The sequence below is a fragment of the Typopeltis vanoorti genome, chromosome 1 (assembly GCF_054136105.1).
Source record: "Typopeltis vanoorti isolate ZY-2024b chromosome 1, IOZ_Tvanoo_1.0, whole genome shotgun sequence".
Classification (NCBI taxonomy): Eukaryota; Metazoa; Arthropoda; class Arachnida; order Uropygi; family Thelyphonidae; genus Typopeltis; species Typopeltis vanoorti.
Genome location: NC_143549.1, coordinates 46534290 through 46561255, shown reverse-complemented (window position 1 = coordinate 46561255; position 26966 = coordinate 46534290). Strand labels below are relative to the sequence as shown.

Genomic DNA, 26966 nt, shown 5'->3' with positions numbered 1-26966 from the left:
CTTCTAAATTTCACAGCTTTATACTTTGTGACATTCAATTCATAACCATAATCATTACCCACAATCTGTTAAAATCCTGGAAAGCAAAATCTGTCTTTGAAAGGGGCCAATTAAAAAAAAAAAAACTCTGTTCAAATGTCTGATGTGCTTGTGGTCCCTTGCAAAGGCCATCAGGTGGCATACTTTCCACCACCACCATTTTAGCACCTAAAGCTCATTTCCTTGCATCATTCTTCTCAGAAGACAAGACATTTAAATCATTGATGCTACTAGACAGAGCACACTACATATTATAGTGATTGGCAAAAATGATGTCAGAAAAATCTTAAATAACTTAGATACTAACAAAGATCAGAAGACCTTTTTAGTTATCTTCCCAGCTTTGTACTCAAGATTTGTGCTTTAGAATGAAAACCTGTCCAGTATTGTCTGTACATCTTTTTATTCTTTGCTGGATCTATCCCAATACATGGAAGTAGGCCTATTCCAAAAAAGGGAGATAAATCAGCCATGAAGAATAATGGAGAGAGTTATCAGCCGTCATCTTGTCCACAATCCAAAAGCTTAGCTGCTAATAAGTTACTTATTAGTTTTACAGTAGATGGATGATCTCTTGACCCTAAGGCAAAGCAATCATCTAACACTGGATTCCAGTGAAGGGTGGAAAGATTTGAAGAAAATTTTGCTGTTATTTTTCACATTTTCAGAGCATCAAGGCTTTAAAATCTGCCCTACATCCTCTGTTATAAAACAAGATGTTAACAGATCAGGCAAAATAAGTTATCCACTCATTGGAATGCATTCTTTTTAAACTTTTCCTCTAATTCAGGAGTACCTTAAGGCTGTCACTTTTCTCTTATACACCTAAATGACCTTTTGCTGGCCAGTAATCCTATCCATAGTTTTGCTGATCAGATTCGGTAAACATTGCCAATTTGTAACACTGTGGAAAGATTTTTTTTTTTCTAATTTTTACTGATACTGAGTTAATATAATAATGGTAGTGAATATTTTTTATGTTCTCCAAGGCAGAAAGTTATGGAAGTCAGGAATGGTAGACCATGCTTTGGACACTCCTCCACATAGTATTAGATGGAAGAAAACCAGTGTGCTATTTAGAAGTTGTTACAGGTCAAAAATATTATTTAAGTCAGCCATGGCTATGAAGAATTCTCCTAACCTGAACAAGTATATAATGCAATTATAATACCAACTGTGCTATATGCTTCAGAAACTTGGACACTCAAGAAGACAGATACAAAAACTGGAGGCTTTTGAGATCAAATGTCTCAGAAAAATAAATAAAACAAAATGGACAGAAAAGAAAACAAATGAAACTGCAAGACAAGCTAAAATATAGACTCATTAATCGAAAAAAATCAAAAGAAGACAACTTCAGTGGTACGGACATGTCGAGAGAATGCTATCAAAACCTTGCTTTGTATGCAGGAATAAAAGAAAAAAGAAAAAAAAGAAAGACCAAGAATTAAATGGATAACAACAATAAAGGTCAACTCTGGATTACAAACATATAGACAGCTCACCAGCTGCTCAAGAAACCGAGACTCCTGGAGGTTGTTGTGGAAACATGGAAGACTCAACCCGTCCCCGACGGAAGAAGACAGTAAGTAAGTAAGAACAAGTACGGTTGCATTAATTACCAAAAAATTCAGGAGACTGTTATCTTAAAATCAATTCCTACATAGCTGTAATACTACTTCTTTTTTTTTTACATTGGAGAGTGCCAAATTAGGACTTGAGATTTTTTGTCCATTACAATTTGAATTGTTTCACTTACTGATTGTTGCATTTAAACTATAACATGTTTCTTTGTGCTCTGAAGATGCTAGTTTGAAATCCAGTGAAATATAAGCCAGTTAAACATTTTTTAATAAAATAGTTGGTTGTTAATATTGTTAAAATGTTAACTAATTTGGCAATTCAACATTTTTTAATGCTTAAATGTTGGTGGTGTTTCAACTTTAAAATGTTAGTGTAGATCCCTTTGGTGGCAGATGATGGTATTGGTGGATTAAGTGGTGGTGAGGGAGAGTTGTTGAGTTGGTGCCCTACCTCAATGAGTCTTTGGGCTGCTTGGAGGTGTCACGAATTAATAATAATAATAAACCTGTCTATTAGATTGTTACTAATAACCTTCCCTAGCATCATCAGTTCCAAACAATTGAATATCTCCCTGCAAACCTTGCACAATATTATTATTATTATTATTATTACGGGCAACTCCAGGGAGTCATTAGACTCATCGAGGGAGGCCCCAAATCATATTCATCACAACTATTTGACATTCATACAGTATCTATCATACCTTGCCTTAAACTCATTCACTGTCACAGCATCCACCACAGACTCAGGGAGCGCATTCCACTCATTCACTACTCTAAAAGTAAAGAACCCAGCTCTAACACCTTTACTAACCACACTTTTGCCCAGTTTCCATGGATGTCCCCTAGTCCTCCCACAACCAGCCTGTTCTCAAAAATATCTTCTGAATTAATTTTATAGAAACCCTTCAGTAATTTGAATGTCTCAATCATATCTCCCCTCCTCCGCCTATCAACCAATTTTTGCAACCTACAAATCCTCAACCTGTTCTCATACGGTTCATTCCACAGACCTGCTTTCATCTTGGTCACTCGCCTCTGAATCCTCTCCACCTCCTCCCCGTCAAGAAGAAACCTAGGTGACCAAATCTGAGCACAGTAGTCTAGATGGGGTCTTATCAAGGCTCGATACACAGGAACAATAACCTGCTTGTCAACGTATTCTTCAGCAACCAAGTGATTTGATGAGCTGTTTTGGTCACTTTTGCAATGTGTCCCCTAAATTTCAATTCCTTATCTACCAACACTCCTAAATCTCGTGCCTCATCAATTTCCTGGAGCACGGTTCCACCAATGCAGTAAACTGCCGCCAATCTTTTCACCCCAAAATGCATAACCTTACATTTTGCCACATTAAACTGACATCCATTCTCCTTAGCCCACACCTCCAATCTATCCAAATCATCCTGCAAAATTTTGACGTCATCTGCATTCACTATTGCCCTACCCAACTTCGCATCATCCGCAAACAAATGAACTGTTCCTCTCAGATCATTTCCTATATCATTTATGAACAAATTAAACAGCAGTGGTCCAAGAACAGATCCTTGTGGCACACCACTAGTCAAAGGCCGTCTTGTGGACTCTACTCCCGAGTAAACAACTCGCTGATATCTCTCCGTCAACCACCCTCCTATCCATCTCACCAACCCTATGTCCATTCCTATATGCTGCAATCTACTGATTAGAATTCCATGTGGAATCCTGTCAAAGGCCTTGGCAAGGTCCAGTAGAATCACCGTAAACCCATTACCCTTATCCAGTTCAGCCGTCACTGTGTTATAATACGTGAGCAAGTTACTGAGGCATGACCTACCCTTCACAAAACCATGCTGTCCCCGATACAGTATCCCATTTTCTTCTATCCAATCTTGTATTTTCCTCTTGACTATTTTCTCTAAGACCTTGACAATGATTCCTGATATGCTAATTGGTCGGTAATTTACAACAGCAGTCCTGGAACCACCTTTATGCAGTGGAACTATTTTCCCCTCTTTCCACCCGCTTGGGACTAACCCAGACCCGAGACTCAAATTAAACAAAATGGTCAAGGGTACTGACAATTCTTTAGCTGCTTCTCGTACAACACGAGCTGGTATACCATCCAATCCCACAGATGTATTGACATTGAGGTTATGCAATAGACTACTCACCTCCGCTTCATTAACCACAATTCCCGTATAATCTACTGGTTTATTCGTTTCTGCAATGTCACCACCTGGATGATATACTTTTGCAAAGTGCTCACTCAGTAACTCAACTATCTCAATTGATTCAGTTACCTCCCTAACATCGGCATTCTTTAAAATCAATCTGCCATGTACATTTTGCCTTTTACTTGCTACATATCTAAAAAACTGTTTAGGATTCTCTTTAGCCTGCATGGCCAATGTTCTTTCGTAATCCTTTTTTGCTTTTCTTACCACACTCGTCACCCTTCTGGCTTGCGCTTTATACCGTTCATGTGCCTGCCGGTCACCCTTCTCCTTAAATTCCCTCCATAGTTGTTTCTTTTTTTGCAACTCAAGCTTAATGGTGTTATTCATCCATTTAACCCCTACTTGATTTATTATTCGGACTCTAGGTATACAGTCAGCCATTGCTTCATGCAAGCACTTCTTAACTACCTCCCATGCACTATCAACTTCTAGTCCTTGCAGTTGTACATGCCATGGCACTGAACCAATCAAACTCCTAAGCTTGTCATACTTTCCAGCCCGATAATTCCACATGTACCCTGTCTTAATTGAAAATTCTACACCTTTAGCCACCTCCCAAGTTAAGACCCTATGATCACTCTCACCGATTGGTGGCAATGTGGTCATATTTGTTACAGCCAAATCCTCAGATGTAATTACTAGGTCAAGCATTCTCTGACCCCTAGTATTTTCCATTACATGCTGTCGCAGATAGTTATCCTTTAATAACTGCATAAAATCCAGTTCCTTCCTCCCATGTGTCCTCTCCTCACTCCAATCAATGCGACCATAGTTGAAATCTCCCATAATAATCACCCTCCTTCCATCCATTTCTTCTATTTGCTTGTACATACTGTCACCACCATCTTTTCCATCACCTGGTCTATAGCAGCACCCAATTGTATATTTAGTTCTGCTAGCCACAATCTCACACCAAATGGCTTCAAATGTGCTCTTTTCTCTATCCTGCAATTCAACTTCTATTCTCCTTGGCTGGAGTTCATCAGCTATCATCAACAATACTCCTCTCACCCGTTTTATTCTCTCTGTCATTCCTGAACACACTATACCCATCACATTCAATCCCACTAGTTATATCATCTACAGTCAGCCATGTTTCACTAATACCTATAACCTGTGGTCTGGAAGCGCCAACCATGGCCAAAAACTCTTCCTTCTTGTTCCTAATACTCCTAGTATTAGTGTACATGAATTTAAGACCCCCATTAGCCCCAACCCTACCTTGATGCCTTATATTAACTATCCCACTCAGATTTGTTGTCCTTATTTGCTCTGGTATATTATATTCATTCTTACATTCAACTGCCTCCATAAGGACTGTATCCCTACCTCCCCCCCCCCTAACAAATCTAGTTTCCCTGAATTTGCACATCCACTACATTCAGCAACACTTTTTCAAGTCTTCTTACACCGTAACCATTCAAATGCAAGCCATCCATCTTATATAGATCCCTTCGCCCATCAAACTCGCTCCACACATCCACAAATTCCACACCACTCGTCATACATAACCCACGCATAAAGTCATTTGCAATTATAGCCCTCCTTTTAAACATTTCACTGTCATACCGTGGCAAAAGACTAATCATTCTAACTCTCTCACTCTTTTCTTTTGCTACCTCAAACAATTCATTCAGGTCTTCTATCATTTCCATTTTATCTCCTTTCAAATCATTCGTACCTGCCACAACAATCATTTCTTTCACCCTTTCCTTTTGCTCTCTAATAGACGCAGTTACGTCCTTTATGGTCGCACCAGGTTGGTACGATTTTGTCAAATCCTCTACTAACACACCTCATACTAACGAGTCTCCATACAGCACTCTATCCTTCATTTTGTTCATGTTCACATTCATATGTCTATTTTTCCTGTCATACCTTTTATTATTGGTTGGTTCTTTTTTTATTATTTATTTATTATTTATTGGTGTTTTGGATTCAATTTAATGGACTTAAGTGTTTAATTTTGGTATATTATTGGAGCTTTATTAGCGTGGTTAGTGTACTAAAGTGTTTTATAACATAATCTATGTCGGTAAGTCACCGCTAGATGAATTCGTAATGTGTAGTGTTCGTGCAAGCTCCAGATAAGATAAGTATCATTTTCAGTTATCGATACAAATTACTTAATATTGTGTAGTTTTGTTTTGTTTGCCTTGCGTATTTTAGTGCGTCTATTTTTGGTGTGTTATAACGTATAATTCACATTAACAGTGAACAGTAAAAAGTCTCAGTATATTTAGTTCTGCTACTGATAACTCTGATGCCACCCATCCCATAAACAACTTTTTCATATCTGTCAGACAGCCCATTTCCAATCCAGTTCACTGACTTCATATTTACACTCATATACTTCAACTGAAAAAATATCAACTTATGTGACACCCTATCAAATGCCTTTTTGCAAAGTTCAGACTACTGTAGTATATGTCTTTCTCACCAGACATTTTTTTTCTTCTTCTTTAATTATGAAAGGTATCCAAATTACTGAAATAGAAGCAATTTATAATAGATTATGTGTCAATTACTCATCTGCTTAGTTCCATATATGAGTTATATTAATTTCTCCAAAATCTTAATAATCATGAAAAAAATACATGGAAGTATAGACTACAAATGAGTCTATAGTTCATTTCTCCATTATACTACCACACTTATGCAATGGCACCATCTTCTGCTTCTTATTGACATTTCTAGTTGCAAGGTTTTGTTAAACACCCAGGTCAGTAGCAGTTCTTTAGCACATGGTAAAATCTCATCCATTTCAATTCAACCCTCCGTGCCTGTAGGTATAAAACCTGCTCGACCAAGATGAAATATTCCAGTAAAGTGGTCATTATACATCTGTACTTCATCTGGATTCACCGACTCAATCTAGCAGGATCATTTGCTCCATTATGATAAGTGATTATCATAACTGCTTATGATAAGTGATTATCATAACTGCTTATGATAAGTGATGACCTATGTCCTCTAAGAGTGGAGGCTTTGGAAATAAGTGAGACAAATGATTTTGAGAGCATATGGTGTGAGGTAGAGGTAGACAAGACAGGATATTTAGTGGGGTGTTGCTACAGGCCCAGGAGCACGGAGGATGGGGACCAGGAGATGTTTAGACAGCTAAGTTTGGCAAGTGCAAGAAGAATGATTGTTATGGGAGATTTTAACTACAGTAGTATAAATTGGAGAGAGGAAGATGCATGTAGCAATAGTGGAATGAATTTCTAGAATTCTTGAGGGACAAATGTCTTAGGTAACATGTAACAGAGGGAACAAGAGGTTCAAGAGTTTTAGATTTGGTTATAGCATCAGAAGAGTTGATAATAACTGAGATGACATCTCTCCCACCAGTTGGAGAGAGTGACCATATGGTTTTCACTTGGAAAATGAATAGACATGCAGGAGTATCAAAGAGATGGGAACTTATGTGGAATTATAATGCAGGTGATTATAATAGTCTTAGACATCAACTTTGGGAAGTTTCATGGAGGGAGGAATTGGGAGGCCGGGATATCGTTAATGCGTGGAAAATTGTTAAAGAATATTTGTTAGTAGCAATGGTAAGTTGTATACCACAAGTGAAGAAGAGGACACAATTTGGAGTAAAGTGGATGACAAACAATATTAAACAGGAATTGCATGTGAAAAAGAGGCTATGGAAGAGATATAAGGAGACAGGTGAAGAGAGGATGCATGAAGAATATAAGACACAGGCCAGAAGAGTGACTAGTGTGGTAAGGAAAGCGAAACTGGAATATGAGAGTAGATTGGCCCTAAGATCCAAAGAAAATCCTAGGGAAGTTTTTAGCTATGTGGCCAGTAGGAGGAGAAATGACTGTGGAAGAATGATATTGCAGGATAAAAATGGGAATAGAGTGACTGATGCAGAGGACATAGTGGAATTGTTCAATGAACACTTTATTGGAGTATTTCATCCTGGAGGAGTCAGTTTTAATGCTAGAGGGATAGGGCAGGTTCAAAGTTTTAGAGGTACAGGAGGAGAGTGTGTTTCAGATACTGAGAACTTTGGATGTCAGTAAAGCTTTGGGACTGGATGGTATTTCACCACGAGTTTTGAGAGAATGTGCTAGGGAACTGACAGTGCTTTTAACCTGGCTTTTCAATGAAAGTCTGGCTTCAGCAAAGGTGCCCAGGGAATGGAAGGAAGGTAAGATAGTGCAATTGCATAAGGGTGGTAACAGACTGGAAGTGTCTAATTATAGACCAGTCTGTGTGTCATCAGTAGTTAAGATCTTGGAGAAAGTAGTGAGGGACCATATACAGCACTGGGCAGATGAGGGTAATATTATCTGTGAGAGTCAACATGGATTTGTGAAAGGGCGCTCTTGTTTTAGCAATATGCTAGCCTTTTATAATAAAGTTACAAGAACATTAGATGAGGGAAAGGCATATACTGCAATTTTCTTAGACTTAGCAAAGGCATTTGACAGGGTGCCACATGATAAGCTGATATTTATGTTGCAACACATGGGTCTGGATGTCAGATTGGTCAACTGGATTCAGGATTAGCTGTCTGATAGGTATCAGAGAGTTGTGTATGGTGGAACAGTTTCAAGGAGACAGAAGGTTACAAGTGGGGTCCCACAGGGCTCAGTACTAGGACCTATATTGTTTAACCTTTATATCAATGATATTGCCAGTGGATTGCAAGGGGATATTCAGTTGTTTGCAGATGATGCGAAGCTGGGAAGGATTATTAGTAATAGTGCAGATGTGGTAGCCCTGCAAGAGGATTTAAATAAGCTAGATAGATAGGCAAATGAATGGGGGTGTCAGTTTAATGCAGCAAAACGTAAGGTCTTGAGGTTTGGGAAACATCGATGGGATGCTGCATACTCTATGGGAGGAGTTATACTGGAGGAAGTTGGGGAAACAAGAGATCTGGGGTTGATGATTGATAGAAACCTGAAGTTTAGGGGACTTATTGCAAAGGTGGTGAAGGTAACACAGAGGATTGCTGCAATTATGAGAAGGACACTGACCTGCAGAGATAAGAGGGTTATCATTCCGTTGTATAAGTCTCTGATCAGACCACACTTGTATTATTGTTCTCAGATTTGGTCCCCAGGACTTGAAGGGGATAAATTAACTGTGGAAAAGATACAAAGACGGATGACAAAGATGGTCTCAGGACTGTACAAGGATAGTTATGAGAATTGGCCGAGGGAATGTGGACTGCAGAGTTTGGTGGATAGAAGAAGGAGTGGTGATATGATTGAGACTTACTGGGGAGTTCTTTCACTTGGTTGAACAGCGGGAAGGAGTGATGACAAAAGCCATCCCTGGAAGTTACGAAAGGAAACTGTGAGCAAGAGGGTGAGGAGTGGTTTCTTTGCATGGAGGGTGGTTGAGCCATGGAATGCATTGCCTGATAGAGTGGTGAGGGCGAGAACGGTCAATGAGTTTAAGGAGTGGTATGATAGACTTTGTGTTTCTTAAGGGGGAACCTCCCCTCGATGAGTCTTGACAGACTTTGTTCTTAGGAAGGACCTCCCACAGTGAGTCTTTTGACTCCATGGAGGCCTGAATAATAATAATCATAATAATAATAATAATAATTATCTTGTCTTACTTTCATAATAGAATTTTTGTTACGTTCTACACCAGCACTCTCCCTCTCTCCCTATTCTGCTTCCTGCCACTGTTTCAGTTCTTGATCATTATTCTCATTCAATAAAAATGACTTGCTTTCATATAACTAAAGAACTCCATAGAATTTTCGTTATGTTCTACACCAGCTCTCTCTCTCTCTCTCTCTCTCTCTCTCTCTCTCTCTCTCTCTCTCTCTCTCTCCCCCTATTCTGCTTCCTGCCACTATTTCAGTTCTTGATCATTATTCTCATTCAATAAAAATGACATGCATCCTGCTAACACTTAATTCTTTTCAACACATTCTTGCTTTCTTCTAGACATGCATGCCCAGATTCTTGACATTAAACCATACTCAAAAATATGTAGTATTGAATTTACTTGGTCTTTCCTTCTTCAAGGGACTTATTCTTAAACATAAAATTGAACAACAATTAAATTGAAAGTGTGTGATAATATGTGCTATTGACTGCAGGAGGATAACTTCATCTACATTAATAAATATCAAGGAATAAATAAAATAAAAATATTTTAAATTTAAATAATTAATTAGTCTTTATGAAACACATGAATGGTAAGTATTATTTAGCATAACTTCACAAAATTGAGAAACTAATGAAATCATTTTTGTTAATGTTAGGATTGTGAATGTGTGCTTCACATCTTTTCTTTATACACATACTGGCAACTGAATTAGAAATCTTTATGCAAACGTACGTAAATGGTATTTATGTAGCATATATGCAAAATACTTGCTGGCCTGGTTGGCCGAGTGTATCTACTCTCCAGCCAAAAGCCTGCAGGTTCAAATCCTGCTATGGGCATGGACATTAGTAGTAGATGCCATTGGTGTAGATGATGCTGTTCGCTGTAGTTGGTGGTGGTGGCGGTGATGGAGAATTATAGAGTAGGTACCCTCCCTCAATGAGTCGTTGGACTCCTTGGAAGTGTTATGTAATAATAATAATAATAACATGTTTGACTACGTGTTCTAGGAAACTTCTTCAGAAAGCTGCTGATCAATAATTGTAAAAATCATGGCAGCATCTGGATGGAATCATGATTTTAAAAACAGCAGAGCTGAGTGGTTTCTCAAAACGTGAGATATCCCAAGTGTTTAATCAATGGGAAAATAACCGAAATTGCTTGTCTGAGAAGTAGAACTGTGTTCAAGAACAAGATCACTATCATCTGAGAAGCTTTGTTCAGACAAACAGAACTTCTGGTGTGCAGCAATTGACCAAAGCATTTAACAAAGGCTGTTCTCAAGCCATATTTCACCAAACTGTGTGCAGGGAATTGAAGAGGATTGGTGTTGGTAGTTCACTAAAGGAGGTCCAACACAGTATTAAATAAAAGTTTCTAATTCATTTGTTGGTATGTGTACGTTCACAATTCTAACACCTAGCAAAAATGATTGCATTAAACTTTTTCAATTTTGGAAAGTTATCAAACTTTTTCAATTTTGGAAAGTTATCAAACTTATTCACCATTCACATGTTTCATAAAACCTTTAATTAATTAATCATTTAAATTTTAAATTTATTTATTTGTTTTTTATTATTTCATTTATTATTTATTTATTTATTATTTTAATTTAATCCTGATATCTATTATAATGTAGATGGTGTTATCCTCCTGTAGTCAATAGTGCATATAGTATCACGCACACTTTCAATTTAATTGTTGTTTGTTTTGTTTATTTCTTCCTACTGTAATATATTGAAAATGACTATGAAACATAATCAAAAAATTCTATAGAAATAAATACTTCATTTACACAAGTGACTTCCAGAATTATTTATTATTATTATGTCTTCCACTTATATCTCGATTTTTAAATTACTGTGTACTTTGTTCTGTTTGCATGTAGTTCTCTGGCCAGATCATTTGCAGGATGAAATGTCTGAATTTCCAGGCAGAAAAATCCTGCTGGACGAAACCTGCTGTTTCAGATGTACCTATAAAGGTTCTTTGCAGTCTAGAAAGGATTCAAATTCAGGTCTTTTAAACTAAAGAGGCGTTATCATTAGTGACGAAAATACAGAATTCAAATGATACTTCTATCAACTAAATATATACTCTCTTACACTAACCAAGCAGCATTGTTACACTCAAATAATCCTTAATAAACTACAGCTTCCTATTTTTAGATACCAGAAACTATTCTATAATGTAGATAATGTGGGAGATAGGAGAGAACAGAGAGATCATTCTCGGAAACAGTATAAGAAGGGTGTGAGCAGGGGGGGGTGAGAAGCAGGTTTTTTGTATGCAGAGTTGTGAATGATTGGAATGCCTTGCCTGAGAGTGTGGTGTCTGCAGAGAATTTGAGTGTGTTTAAGGCACGGTATGATGAGCTGTGTGTGTGTATGATAAAAGGATCTCCTAGGTGAGTGTTTGACTCTAGGGGTCTTGGAGTAATAATAATAATAATAATAATGTGCAGCACCATCAAAGAATCAGCCAGTCATGAATCTAGTGCTGGAAATTACATGTTATGACATGTATACGGCTGAATTTTTATAGATAATGTAGAAAAGATTACTAGAATAAGTGCTCCTAATCTTTTGCTAAGCATTTCAGTTATAAGCTACTCTTACTTTATTCACTTACCCTGAGAATAACCCCAAAATAGAGGTAAATCAATAAAATAAACATTAACTAAGATATTTCATTTTTTATTATCACTTTATTTTGATTACATTAAGCACAAAATAAGTTACAAAGTGTTAACTATATTCAATGACTCATAGAATTTTTTTTATATTTAGTGCATTCAGTTTGTCAACTCAAAATCCAAAATAAGAAGTTACCTATTTTGGTTCAAGTTCAGAGTGCTTAACCATGTCTGTTTTATCTGCAGAATCCAGTTATATAAAGCCTATGTTTAATATTTTTGGGAATATTCCTGAAAAGGGAATCTTTTGCCTTGTCATGTGGAAATGTCACACTTCAAATTATACTCAATTTTAGAGCATGTAATACTTTTCATGTCAAATTTTGTCTTGTCTTGTCAGATGTCATCTCCTTCCAGGAGGTTGACTACAATGAGCTTCCACCATGTACAGTTTTGTGCTTCTCTTTTGCATTCTTTGTAGGACAAAAAAAGGTCCAGTCCTTAATATTTCCCATCCAATGTGTTCTTTGTCTTCATCTTCTTCTTTTTCCTTGTATCATTCTTTCTAGAAGTGTTTTTTCTAGGGATTCATGCCTTAGTATGTGACCAAGGTAGGTAGTTTTACTTTTTTTTTAATGGTTTTCAACAGATTCCTATCTTCTCCAGTCATCTCTAATATTTCTAAATTAGTTTTTTTGGCAGTCCATGGGACTCTACTTCTGTACTCATTTATCAAATAGGTGGCTAAACCCATGCTTGACTGTAAGCATTCTTCTGAGGATCCACATCTCAAAGGCTTTTAGTTTATTTTCACAATATTTTGATATTGGCCAGGTTTCTGCTCCATATAGCAGTATTGACCTTACGTAACATTTGGACAGCCTAATTCTTGTTTTTGTGTGAATTTCCCTTGAGGTCAGAATGTTTTTCATGCTAATGAAGGTTGATCTAGCAATTTCTATTCTTAATATTTCCTTATCACGCTTTCCATTCTCTGTAATTAGTTGACTTAAATATATATAACTCTCTACTTGATCTAAAGTATTTCCTCTGATCTTAATATTTATATCGGGTATTTTCCCTTTTTCTCTTGTTACCATCATGGTTTTGGTTTTTTTGAAGTTGAAATTAAGTCCGTATTTTTCACTTAGCTGCAGCATCTCTTCTAGTAGGTTTTGAAGATCTTATTTATTTTCAGCTAGCAGTACTGTATCATCTGCATATCTTAAGTTGTTTATATTCCTATTGCCTATGCCGAATCCTTTAAATTCTAATTGCTGGAAGATATTTTCAGTATAGAGGTTAAACAGTATAGGAGAAAGAACACAGCCTTGTCTTTACTGGGAATTCTTCAAGGATTTCTCCTGATATTTTTATTGAGACAATTTGCTCCCAATATAGATTTATCAATAATCTGGTATCTTTATCATCTACTTCTAAATTTCTGATTCATTTGATTAGTTGTTCATGTTGTATATTGTCAAAGGCCTTTGTGTAGTCAATAAAACATAAGTAGACTTCTTTTTGCTTCTACAGATATCTTTCTATAATAGTTCTGATGTTGTAGAGTCCTCTAGTTCCTTTATTTTCCAGAAATGAAAATGGAAATTAATGAAACACCAGATGGTGTTTCATTAATTTCCATTTTGATTTTATGTTTATTTCTTTCTACTCTTGCTATCTGACTGATCAGACTGATTGCTCTGTACTCTTCACATTTGATTGTCTTTGATTTTTTAGGTATTGGTAAGAACGTTGAGTGCTTAAAATCTTTTGGCAGGTGTCCAGTTTTATATATTTTGTTACATATGTCAATTCAGTGATCTTATAGCCTTATCATCTAAAGCCTTTAGATATTCTGCCATAATTCCATCCATTCCTGGAGCTTTTCCTGGTTTCAGTTTCCTAATGGTATTTGTTACTTCCCAGGTAAGAATAGTAGGTCCCTCCAAATCTTCTTGCATTGGCTTATCTATTCTATCATGATTGTAGAGTTCCTTTCAATACTCTACCCATCTATCCCTTATTTTGTCTTTCTCCATTAGGATGTTTCCATTGGTATCTTCAATGCAATGCGAGCCTACTCTTTTGCTGATGTTGAAAGTTTAATAAATTTCGTTTAATCCTTTATCCAAGTGTGAGCAAATAAAGTTTGCACCTGAAAGTATCTTCAGGACTGGGGTAAGGTAGTACAACACCGGGAAACTCACTGCAAAGGCGGAGCAAGCTTGCATCACTCCTATCTCAGTATCTCCCATAATGCAAAACCACATCTCCTTGCAGATATGTATAATATTATGCATTAAGGGAAGGACACTACCCAGACTAGTTTCGACCTTTATTCTGGAGGGTTTAAGGTATCTTCATCATATGCTATTTTCATAGTATCCATCTTACATTCCCGAGTTTCTTTCTCTTTTTCCCTGTAATGTTTCCAAGAGATAAAAGTTGCAGAGGATCCAACCTTGTCTCTGTTTCATGGTTTACTACAGAAGGTTACATGGTGAGGTTCCTGTCTCTTCCACGGTGACTGGCCACATCTCTGTTTTGTTTCGGAGTGTGCCCAGACTATGTCACATAATTTGCTGTCATGCCCTCATTACCATTGTCAAATTAAATTTTGGTCATCTGCTAACTCAGCCATTCCAGTCTTCAAGTGCAACAAGGAGGAGACGCTCTCCTTCACTACAGCACAAAATGCTGATGCCTTCACTTAGTTTTGCATGCAAATCGAGGCACAGTCCCAGGGTGTGGCTGCTGGTGCACTCTACCAGCTACTTGGAGCCATAAGTGAGAGTTGCATGAGCAGTGGGAACCAATTCCACCCAGCCACCAAATATTTTGATGATTTTAGCTCCTAATAATAATGGTCAAGTGTTCAAAAAGTAGAAAAAGCTATCAAAAGTGGAAAAGCAGTGGGAGTAGATGATATTTGACCAGAAATGCTCAAGTATGGATGTATAAAAGTTTTGCAGTGGCTGTACTGCATAGTTCAGAAAGCCTGTACAGAGAAACGAATTCCAGATGATTGGAGTAGAGTTTTCATAGTCCTATAAAAGGGGAAATAAAACATGTGAATTACACAGGCATTTCCCTACTGAGTGTTCCTGGTAAGATTTATATAAGTATACTTGACAAACAGTTGAGAAGGATTGTGGGATCAGATTTTCAATTTACGACAAATAGTTGAGAAATTGTGGGAATATAACAAAGATCTGTATTTAAGTTTTGTAGACCTGCAAAAGACATACAAGATGCCAAGAGAAAAACCTATTCAAAAAATTGCAGTTATATGGTGTCAATGGGGCATATCAAGCAATACTTAGTCCTTATTTGAGTTGTAAGTCAGCAATCAGAATTGAAAGAAGTACAGGAAGATGGTTTCATGTTAAATCTGGTGACAGGCAAATATGTACCCTTCTTTTATTCATTAACTATATGGATCACATTATGAAGGAATGTGGTATTAAACTTGATATCAAAATTGGAGATTTATGAAAATCAGCAATAACAAGACAAAGACAATGAGAATAGGGCAGAAACTCTTACTCTTTACTTTATGCAGATGATGTTATACTTTTAAATAAATCCAGTAAAGTCTGCAAGATTCTCTAACTATGAATAACTGTTGTAATAGATATGGTATGAAGGTCAACAATAACAATACAAAGATAATGAAAATAGGCAGAAGCATTGAAAATATCAACTGCATTGTGAATGAAGAACCTATAGAAAGAGTAAAACATTTCAGCTACCTAGGCATGATTTTTAGTGAAGATGGTAAATTAAATATAGAAATAGACAACAGAATCAACAAAGCCAGTATGGTAGGAAGTCAACTGAATAAATTTATATGAAATAAGAGAGGAATTAGTTAAAACACTAAATTAGCTGTATATAAGATAGTGTTCAAACCAATTTTAATTTTCGGATCTGAGAGCTGGGTTAGAAATAAAACACTTGACCAAAGACTGGAGACCACAGATATGAGAGTCCTGAGAAAGATTAGGGGTTTGAACAGATGGCATCAATGGCAATAACATATTAAAAATGAGGATATTAGTAAAGAACTTGACATTGTTAGCATCCAGGAATGTGTTAGCCAAGCTAATCTCAAGTGGTATGGTCACTTAAACATAATGGGAGAAGAAAGATTAGCAAAACAAATGTTCCCTGCCAGGTTGGCAGGATTATGTAATGATGTAAGTTTTTTTTCATGTGGTACTATTGTAACATCCTCTACATCCCCTTGAGGGTACATATCAGGAATTTGATGATGAAGTATCAAAAAAAAAAAAAAACTGAAAAAATATTGTTTCTGCCATGCTTTGAAGCTTTATTCACATGACTACAGCATCCTTATGTTAGAGAGAGAGAGAGAGATGGCTGTACAGCTTGAATGGAATGGACATGGAAAAGTAATATTTTTGACTGAGAAGCTTGATATCCTACAGACTTTTTTTTTTATGTCACAGCATAAGACATGCAGTTAAAGAAACCCTTTTTTATTAATATACACTGTTATATTTGTTAAGTACATATCATTCCAACGCAGTGACAAAATTATTCTTGTTGAGATCTTTCAACAAGATAGTATCGTTAAATTCCAGTCATTCATTCATATTCAGTTTTCATTACCCAGATATCAATCATTAGTTATGCATAGTATATTGTATAATATATGAACTAGGGAGACTTGTTACAGACCACAGTTGTATCTAAAAGTTGGGCCTGTATTGCAAGGATATTGTGTCAATTTGCCCTTTGGTTGGCAAAATCTGGGTTTAGAATGTGAGGAACCTCTATAAGGATTTATCAGCTGAAGGTGAGTACCAGTCTCAATACAGAGGAACTAGTTTTATATCTTGGGGGTGGGGGGAACTTAGATTTTTTATCCTTAAGAATGTGCAAATTGGTTTCTCAATTAAATGAACATAAACTGTCCTCATAGCCTAAATCATCTCTTCACAATCAGCCAAATCTAGTAGAATTTAAACTGCACATACAAAGCAGTTATTTGTTAATGGTTCAAGTTTAATAATTATTACATGGGATTAATTCATCACACTTTTGTAACTAATATACTACTCGCATATGAATAAATAAAAATTATTTCTTGTTAATTTCATACATTCCTTTATTATGTTCTATTTATTTGACAGTATTGATATGTCTAGGTAAAGTAAAGAAGAAAAGTCTTAATCTCCAAACTGAAGTTGCACATTTGCTTACTTTCTTGTGTCCCTCTTGCTTTTAGATTTATTAAATCTAACTTAAATATCCTCTCTTATTATGACAAGAGTAACAAGCATTTATGCTTGTAATAGGATTTTTGCCTTTCTTTAAGTTTCCAGCCTTGAATATATTTTTTTGCCATTATGGTCTAGAAAGCTGCAATTGTTAAATTATTCATTCAGTGAATTATCTAATCTGGTAGATTAAATGAATCACAACAAATTTCATGTACAGTTTTTGATAAAGACTTGTTTGGCTTCTTGATAGAAAGGATTTAAATAAATCATATGATGGAAATTCTAGGATCTCTATTCTAGAATTCAGAGCTTGTTGCCATTACTATGTAGGGCTGTAGTTTAACTCCTACAAAACAAACTGGCTCTAAAACATGCATTTGACAAATGTAAATACATCATACTTACACTATGGTGGTAATAAAATGGTGCTTTGGTAATAAAATTTATATTATTGTAATAATATAGTGTAATTACACCAAAATTATTTTGATACTTATTTGCAGTGCAGTGCAGCGCAGTGGCCTATAATTCTGTGTCAAATAGTGTAGTCTAATATGAAATAGTAAATATTTGCTAATTGCAGGCTGAAAAAATCTATATTTTATGTCTAATCTTTAAAAAAAGAAATTCTCATCTGTTGCCATCTACAAAACGCAAACAGTCATTTCTATCATTAGTTGGCATTTACAAGATACCTTGTGAATGTAATCAAACATACTTTGGGCAGACAGGCCATCTACAAAACAAACTGGCTCTAAAACATGCATTTGACAAATGTAAATACATCATACTTACACTATGGTGGTAATAAAATGGTGCTTTGGTAATAAAATTTATATTATTGTAATAATATAGTGTAAATACACCAAAATTATTTTGATACTTATTTGCAGTGCAGTGCAGCGCAGTGGCCTATAATTCTGTGTCAAATAGTGTAGTCTAATATGAAATAGTAAATATTTGCTAATTGCAGGCTGAAAAAATCTATATTTTATGTCTAATCTTTAAAAAAAGAAATTCTCATCTGTTGCCATCTACAAAACGCAAACAGTCATTTCTATCATTAGTTGGCATTTACAAGATACCTTGTGAATGTAATCAAACATACTTTGGGCAGACAGGCCATCTACAAAACAAACTGGCTCTAAAACATGCATTTGACAAATGTAAATACATCATACTTACACTATGGTGGTAATAAAATGGTGCTTTGGTAATAAAATTTATATTATTGTAATAATATAGTGTAAATACACCAAAATTATTTTGATACTTATTTGCAGTGCAGTGCAGCGCAGTGGCCTATAATTCTGTGTCAAATAGTGTAGTCTAATATGAAATAGTAAATATTTGCTAATTGCAGGCTGAAAAAATCTATATTTTATGTCTAATCTTTAAAAAAAGAAATTCTCATCTGTTGCCATCTACAAAACGCAAACAGTCATTTCTATCATTAGTTGGCATTTACCAGATACCTTGTGAATGTAATCAAACATACTTTTGGAAGACAGGCCATTCTCTGAAAAAAAGAATTAATGAATATCAGTATTATATTGAATACATGAAACCTCAAAAGTTCTGGTCTGGCACAACATAGTATTGACACTAAACACAGTATCTATTGGGATGAAGCTTGTCTTCTCCATAGAAGCAGGTTTAAATATGAACATTTTTTCAGAGAAAGTTGTTGAAGCACTCTTACATCAGCCAAATCTGAATCGGAATGATTCTCTCTCTCTCTCTCTCCCAAAAGTTTGGGAGATTCATATTTTATGTAACCACCAAAAATAGTTTTTAATAATGTTATTTATTAATATTAATTTCTAGCACGTGGCAACAGTTTTTAATTGGTAAACCACCGACTGTTGTATGTACCTTGTATTCCCATTTCTTTTTTCTGTGCACTGATGATATATACTGTTACTTTCAGTTCAAAATATCTGTACTTTCATTTCATTAAAGTTAATTACTGTGGTTATCGTGTAATCTATATTTTATATATTTTAATAGGAATCATGATGACAAAGCTCTTTCAGTGGCTCTTGGGACTTAGCATATTTGTGGCACTATGGTCTTCTATATTATCAGGCCAGATACCATTGAGGATACCTCTTGCATGTATTTTTCATGTTTGGATGGTGAGTATAAGTTAATTTCTAACATTAACTCGAACCAGCTTTTAAAACTTTTGCATCTTTTAAAATGATTTTGCTATACCTAAATAAATTCATTAATTTTCAAATTAAACTAGAAGTAAGCTTAGTGTGTATTTTCTCTATAATAACACATATTTCACATTTATTGATACTCACTCCTGTGTGATTTTTTTTTTTTTTTAATTTTTATTCTAGTTTAAGCTTAATCTGCAATGACTCTTCATATTTGTCATTTCATTGCATGATCATCCCATACATAAAAATTACTGGATCTCAAGTATCACAAATGGGTTGGTTTGGATTTAGTGGAAAACTTATTGGATTTGATAAGTAATAATTTTCAGAAAATACCTAATGAAAAAAAAAAAAAGTGTTTCTAATGAATTTAATTGAATTATGGAGCTACATCAATGTTTTGGTGTGAAATCTGAAAACCAACCCCAACTCAACATCACCAGAGTTAAAGATCGGTACTATCAACGTAAGAAGCCTGAATGGCAAAGAAATGGAGCTAGCTGAGGAATTAGATAAATACCAGATCGACATAATAGGGGTGACTGAAACAAAAAAGACCAAAACTGGTGAGATCTTTCTGAGCAATAAATACAAAATTTTATATACAGGCAATGACAATCGAGGATAAGAAGGAGTAGCCATTGTATTCAACACAAAATACGAGGCTAATCTTCTTGAATGGCAGTCAGTCTCAAGTAGAGTAATGTGGGCAAATATGAGAATGGGGAACTGGACAATGAGACTTATTTGTGCCTATGGTCCCACAGAAGGTTCTACTAAGGTAGAAGTTGAGGAATTTTTTGAGGCTTTACAAAAATCAACTGACACAATGAAAAGGAAAAGTTGGTCCTTGTTGGGGATCTAAATAGCAGAGTAGGAAATGATTGTGAGACATACAAAAATATTTTGGGAAAATTTGGAGAAAAGAGCAAAGCTAATAATAATGGCAAATATCTGTTGGATTTCTGCTCAGGACATGGACTGGTTATTACTAACACCATGTTCCAACATAAAAATGTGCACAAATTCACATGGAGAGAAGAGGCTAGGAATAAGAAAAGTCTCATTGACTATGTTATTGTTGATAGTGATGTTTTCTCCCTGGTGCAGGACACCAGAGTGTACAGGGGATTTGAAATTGGAAGTGATCACTATTTAGTCTTGAACAGGATAAAATTGAATTTCTAACATGTAAGAAAGTTTTAAAGCGAATAAAAGTTGAGCAGCTCTCAGATGTGAACTGTTGACTAAAATACAGAAAGATTATTGAAAAAAAAAGAAAGAAAAAAATGGAAGAGTTTGAGAACAGGAATCAAACCTTGGAGATTCAGTGGCAAACTCTGAAGAAAACATTGATTGATTCTGCCAGAGAGGCATGTGGTGAGGTTGTCTGCAAGGATAAAAAAATCAGAACTCCCTGGTGGACACAGGAAGTTAAAGAGGCAGTGAAGGAAAAGAAGAAAGCATATCAAAAGTTCCTGTCAAATAAATCAGCTTGGGCTCTTAGAGAATATAAAGACAAATGCAAGAATGCTAAACAGTGTGTAAAACGAGCTAAACAAAAGTCATGGGAGGACTTTGGCAAGAATATAGAAAATAAATATCAAGAAGGTGGCAAAATATTCTGGAGGTTGTTGAAGAAACTTAGGAATGGAGGAAAGAGTGTTGTAAAAGGAGTTAGAGATGATAAAGGTGACATGAAAACAGGAGAAAAAGATATTATTGAAGTATGGAGTAATTACTTTGAAAAACTGCTAAATGAAACGAGCAGTGATGACAGCACAGTGGTAAAAAACACTGACCAGGCATGCAGTCAGGAATACATATCCATATTTGAAGTAGAAAAAGCTATCAAAGGCTTGAAATGTGGAAAGGCAGCAGGAGTAGATGATATTCAACCAGAAATGCTGAAGTATGGTGGTATAAAAGTCTTACAGTGGCTGCACCGCATAGTTCAGAAAGCCTGGACAGAGGGACGAATTCCCGATGATTGGAGTTGAGCTCTCATAGTACCCATATATTAAAAGGGAAATAAAACTGAATGTGAGAATTACAGAGGTATTTCCCTACTGAGTGTTCCTGGCAAGATCTATGCAAGTATACTTGAGAAACGGTTGAGAAGAATTGTGGAAGAAAAGCTTGGGGAAGAACAAGCTGGATTCAGGCCAAATGGAGGCTGTCAGGATCAGATCTTCACTTTACGACAAATAGTCGAGAAAGCATGGAAGTATAACAAAGATCTGTATTTAAATTTTGTCGATTTGGAAAAGGCATATGACAAGGTGCCAAGAGAGAAGCTATTCAATATGCTGCAGCTATATGGTGTCAATGGGGCATTATATCAAGCTATACTGTCTTTATTTGAGTTGTAAGTCAGCAGTTAGAATTGAAGGAAGTACAGGAAGATGGTTTAATGTTAAATATCGTGTGAGACAAGGATGTACATTATCCCCTCTGTTATTCATTTTCTATATGGATCACATTATGAAGGAAAGTGGTATTAAACATGATATCAAAATTGGAGATGTTAATGTCAGCTCTTTGCTTTATGCGAATGATGTTGCACTTCTAAATAAATCCACTACAAGTCTGCAAGATTCTCTGACTAAATTCAATAACTGTTGTAATAGATATGGTATGAAGGTCAGCAATAAAAAGACAAAGACAATGAAAATAGGCAGAATCATTGAAAATGTCAACTGTGTTGTGAATGGAGAACCTGTGGAACAAGTAAAACATTTTACCTACTTAGGCACGATTTTTACTGAAGATGGTAAATGAAATATAGAAATAGACAACAGAATCAGCAAAGCTGGTATGGTGGGAAGTCAATTGAATAAATTCCTATGGAATAAGAGAGAAATTAGTCGGAACACTAAATTAGCTGTATACAAGACAGCATTCAAACCAGTTTTAACTTATGGATCTGAGAGCTGGGTCAGAAGTAAAACACTTGACCAAAGACTAGAGACCACAGATATGAGAGTCCTGAGAAAGATTAGAGGTATGAACAGATGGCATCAATGGCAATATCATATTAAAAATGAGGATATTAGGAAAGAACTTGGCATTGTCAGCATCCAGGAATGCATTAGCAGAGCTAATCTCAGGTGGTATGGTCACTTAAATAAAATGAGAGAAAAAAGATTTGCAAAACAAGTGTTCTCTGCCAGGTTGGCAGGAAAACGACTCAGAGGAAGACCAAGATATAGGTGGATTGATACATTACAAAGTGCCTTAGACGATAGAAATATAAGATCTGATAATGTTGGAGTCTTGACCATTAACAGACTGATTTGGACGAAAATTGTAGATAGGAAGTTAGTAATGATGTAATTTTTTCATGTAGTACTATCATATCCTGTACACCCCTTGAGGGTACATGGCAGGAATTTGATGATGATGATGATGATCAATGCTTTGGAGAAATGAATTCATTTTCTTCAAACATGTAAAGCTCAATCAATGGCCTGTCACAACCAATTACCTTAGCTACATTGAAATGTAATAAATGCTGAGAGGGTAGTTAGTCCTGTTAGCCAACCTCCATACAGTAATCCCCCGATTAGTGCACCTATATACATCTTAAAAATAAATGTTACAGATTTAAAAATTTTTCTATCTGTACTTTATGGCTAATTATTTTAAAAAATCGCTCACCAGAATGAAATAATTTAGTTACCGATTTAAAACATTTTACAATATTTTTAATGGCATACTACACTACTTCCATGTACATTATGTATACTATGTTCCAAATTTTTATTCCCAAAATTTATTTCATCTGCTATAGTATGCCCACAGATTCGAGACACTTCTACGAACATTACAAACAGGAGAATCCATTCCGATAATAGGGTAATCAATCCGTCTTCTGGGATAAGTTGTTTATTATTATACGTCGGAAAATTAGCTTCTCTTTTATGATCATTGTAATTTTTAAAGTTATAACTATTTTGCTTGTGTAACAGTTGGGAAATTTTATCTATAAAGCACGTGATTTCGCATGTTAATGTCCAATTCATACGTCCTTCATTGATAACATCCAAGAGTTAATTAAATCTCATTCTGAAGAATTGAGTGATTCCGACCTGTTAAATTTAGATGCACAGCGGGAAGATCCCGAAGAATATGAAGAAAATTTAACCACTGATAGGCAGCCAAAAGAGATTTCACAGAAACAATTTTAAAATATTTTTCGTACAATTGAAGTTTTTAAGCAGCAATGCTTAGAGGTTGACCCTGATGAAGAGAGAGAGAAGCAGTAAAATTTGCAGAAGAGTATAAGAGGCAATACGGCCATACCGTCGTTTGTATGAAAAAAAGAAACAAAATGCCCGCCAAACTATGTTAGCTCAATTCTTAGTTAAGAAGTAGAAGTATTTTGGCTAATATTCTTATAAAACTTATATTCTGAATATGTTTTATTGTCTTTCAGCTTCATGGTTTTCCTTTAACTAGGCCCTGAGACATACCTTAATTCTTTTATTAAAAAATTAAGTTTCAAAAAAGAAATTTGAAGAACGAATTATACATTTTCCCTTAGGTTATTATATTCGATTAGTGCTTTTCGATTAATGTGCCTGTTTTAAAGAACGCATTCAGCCACTAGTCGAGGGATTGCTGTAGGACATTGCCAAACTCAACTTCAACATTCCAATTTCAATTTCTTAAACACCTTATTACTAATTGCATGCAGCTAATGCACCACATGTTTTTATGTTTACTGTCCAGCATGAATTTTTTATTTGCAAGTATTATGTTATACTCTTAAATAAATCTGTACAAGTTGGCAGTATTTGTTAACTAAATTAAATATCTGCTATAACAAATATGGCTACTTAATAATAATAAATAATATATAAATTAATAATAATGATAATAAATATGACTGTTTTGGCACAATTTTTAGTGAAGGTGGCAAATCAAATATAGAAATAGACAATAGAATGAGCAGAGCTGATATTGTGGGGGAACCAGTTTAATAAATTTATATGGAATGAGTGAGAAATTAGCCAAAATATTAAAAAAAATAGCTTTTCATTCAGTAATCAATCAAAAGACTTTTAAGTATCCATCTCCCATGTCCAATGCTGCTGTTACTTTATTGTAATAAGTAAGTAGATTACTAAAAATATGACCTCCCTTTAGTAAATCTGTGTTGAACATGAAAGATAATATACATTCCTTCAAATTACTCTTCCTCGCTCACAGTCAGTCTCTCTTCCTCATCATCCACTGCTCTCAAACTGTCCATGATGTCACAGGGATGAAAAGATTAACAAGGATGAAAGACTTTTATGAACTGCTCATTAAATATCTCAGCTGTATTCTCCAATCAATGTCATCCTACTATAATCATTCTTATTTTTGCTGGCTATAAATTGAAAGAACTCCCTAGAATTTTTTTTACCACTCCTCTCATGTTGCTTCCATAATGTCTTTTTTTCTCTGCATTGCATATTTAATCTCTTCATTCATCCATTTCACATCTATCGATTTAACCTTTTGACCTTCAGAATACATTTAGACATTGCTTCTAGTAAATAGTTCTTGAATATCGCTCAAGCAGCATTGATCTCTTTCCCACTCAACTTTTCATTCCATGTTACAGCTGCAAGCTGTCTCCCGGGCTTCTCATAATCACCAGCCTTGAAATTCTGTTTATGAGGTTTGTCCAGGAAATTTCTGAACTTTTGAATTATTGCACTAACAAGTGCTATTAACTGCTTGCTTGCTTCATATGCTGCAATCCTGCAGCAACGTTGGGAACTAGCCTAGTGAATGAATACTGCAATGTGATAATTTTGTTTAATTATTGTGCCATGTCTGTTTGTGTCAACACGTGCATCTGGTGAATTTTTGTTGTGTTTAAAATAAGCAATTTTCATGATCAATGAATTTGTGTGAAGTTTTGTGTCAAATTGGAAAAATCTTTCACAGAGACATTTGAAATGTTAAAAACAGCATTTGGGAATGAGGCTTTAGGCTGCACTTGAGCATAAGTGGTGGAAACATTTCAAAGATAGCTGAACTTCAGTTGATGATTTCCGTTCAGGATAACCATCAGCATTGAAAATTGACAATGAATATGCTACAAAAGTTCATTAAGTCATCCATTCTAACTGCTGTATAACTGTTCGTGAGATAGCTGAAGAAGTAAACTTCTTGTAGTTGTATTTGGTGGATTTGAGTGGTGGAGACAGACTTGTAGAGTAGGTCCCCTCCCTCAATGAGTCTTTGGACTTCCTGGAGGTGTTATGTAATAATAATAATAATATACATTTCATATCAAGGGGTGCTTAAGGGACAAAGCTGTATAACTGAGAGGAGACCTCCACATAGCCATTAAAGGAATGCGGAGAACCGACCAGGGCTTCTGACCTAATGTCCAATCCTCACCTTCTCGTGGTGCACCCTGTTGGGTATCTACTTGGATACTGAACGGACAAGGATAGGCTGGCAATTTGGGATTTAGCCGACCAAATTGTATTCTTATTGGTTAAACCAAAATGTAAAATAATGGTACAACATGACAAAATTTCATGCCGGCTGGGGCGTCGCCAGGTTAAACAAGGCCCCCGTTGTTTTCGCCAGGGAACCAGGGCGAACAGCGAAAAGTCAGCTACTGGAACAAATCTGAAAATAAACCTCAACTCAACATCATCAGAGTTAAAGATCAGTACTATCAACGTAAGAAGCCTGAATGGCAAAGAAATGGAGCTAGCTGAGGAATTAGATAAGTACCAGATCGACATAATAGGGGTGACTGAAACAAAAAAGACCAAAACTGGTGAGATCTTTCTGAGCAATAAATACAAAATGTTATATTCAGGCAATGACAATCAAGGAAAAGAAGGAGTAGCCATAGTATTCAACACAAAATACGAGGTTAATCTTCTTGAATGGCAGTCAGTCTCAAGTAGAGTAATGTGGGCAAATATGAGAATGGGGAACTGGACAATGAGACTTATTTGTGCCTATGGTCCCACAGAAAGTTCTACTAAGGTAGAAGTGGAGGAATTTTTTGAGGCTTTAGAAAAAGCAACTGACACAATGAAAAATGAAAAGTTGGTCCTTGTTGGGAATCTAAATAGCAGAGTAGGAAATGATTGTGAGACATACAAAAGTATTTTGGGAAAATTTGGAGAAAAGAGCAAAGCTAATAATAATGGCAAATATCTGTTGGATTTTTGCTCAGGACATGGACTGGTTATTACTAATACCATGTTCCAACATAAAAATGTGCACAAATTCACATGGATAGAAGAGGCTAGGAATAAGAAAAGTCTCATTGACTATGTTATTGTTGATAGTGATGTTTTCTCCCTGGTGCAGGACACCAGAGTGTACAGAGGATTTGAAATTGGAAGTGATCACTATTTAGTCTTGAGCAGGATAAAATTGAATTTCATATTGAAAAGAATAACATGTAAGAAAGTTTTAAAGCGAATAAAAGTTGAGCAGCTCTC

The 26966-nt window shown here is 35.7% G+C and overlaps 1 protein-coding gene across 5 annotated transcripts in view; it reads left to right on the top strand.

The window, feature by feature from the left end:
• Dpm3 (Dolichyl-phosphate mannosyltransferase subunit 3) overlaps positions 1-26966 on the top strand; it is an 82411-nt gene that overhangs the window by 5936 nt on the left and 49509 nt on the right. For all 5 annotated transcript variants that reach the window (XM_090415977.1, XM_090415960.1, XM_090415969.1 and 2 more), the window contains one exon: positions 19334-19461. In XM_090415977.1, the coding sequence (XP_090272103.1) occupies positions 19339-19461 (123 nt within the window). In that variant the 5' untranslated portion in view covers positions 19334-19338. The remainder of the gene's footprint in view (positions 1-19333; positions 19462-26966) is intronic.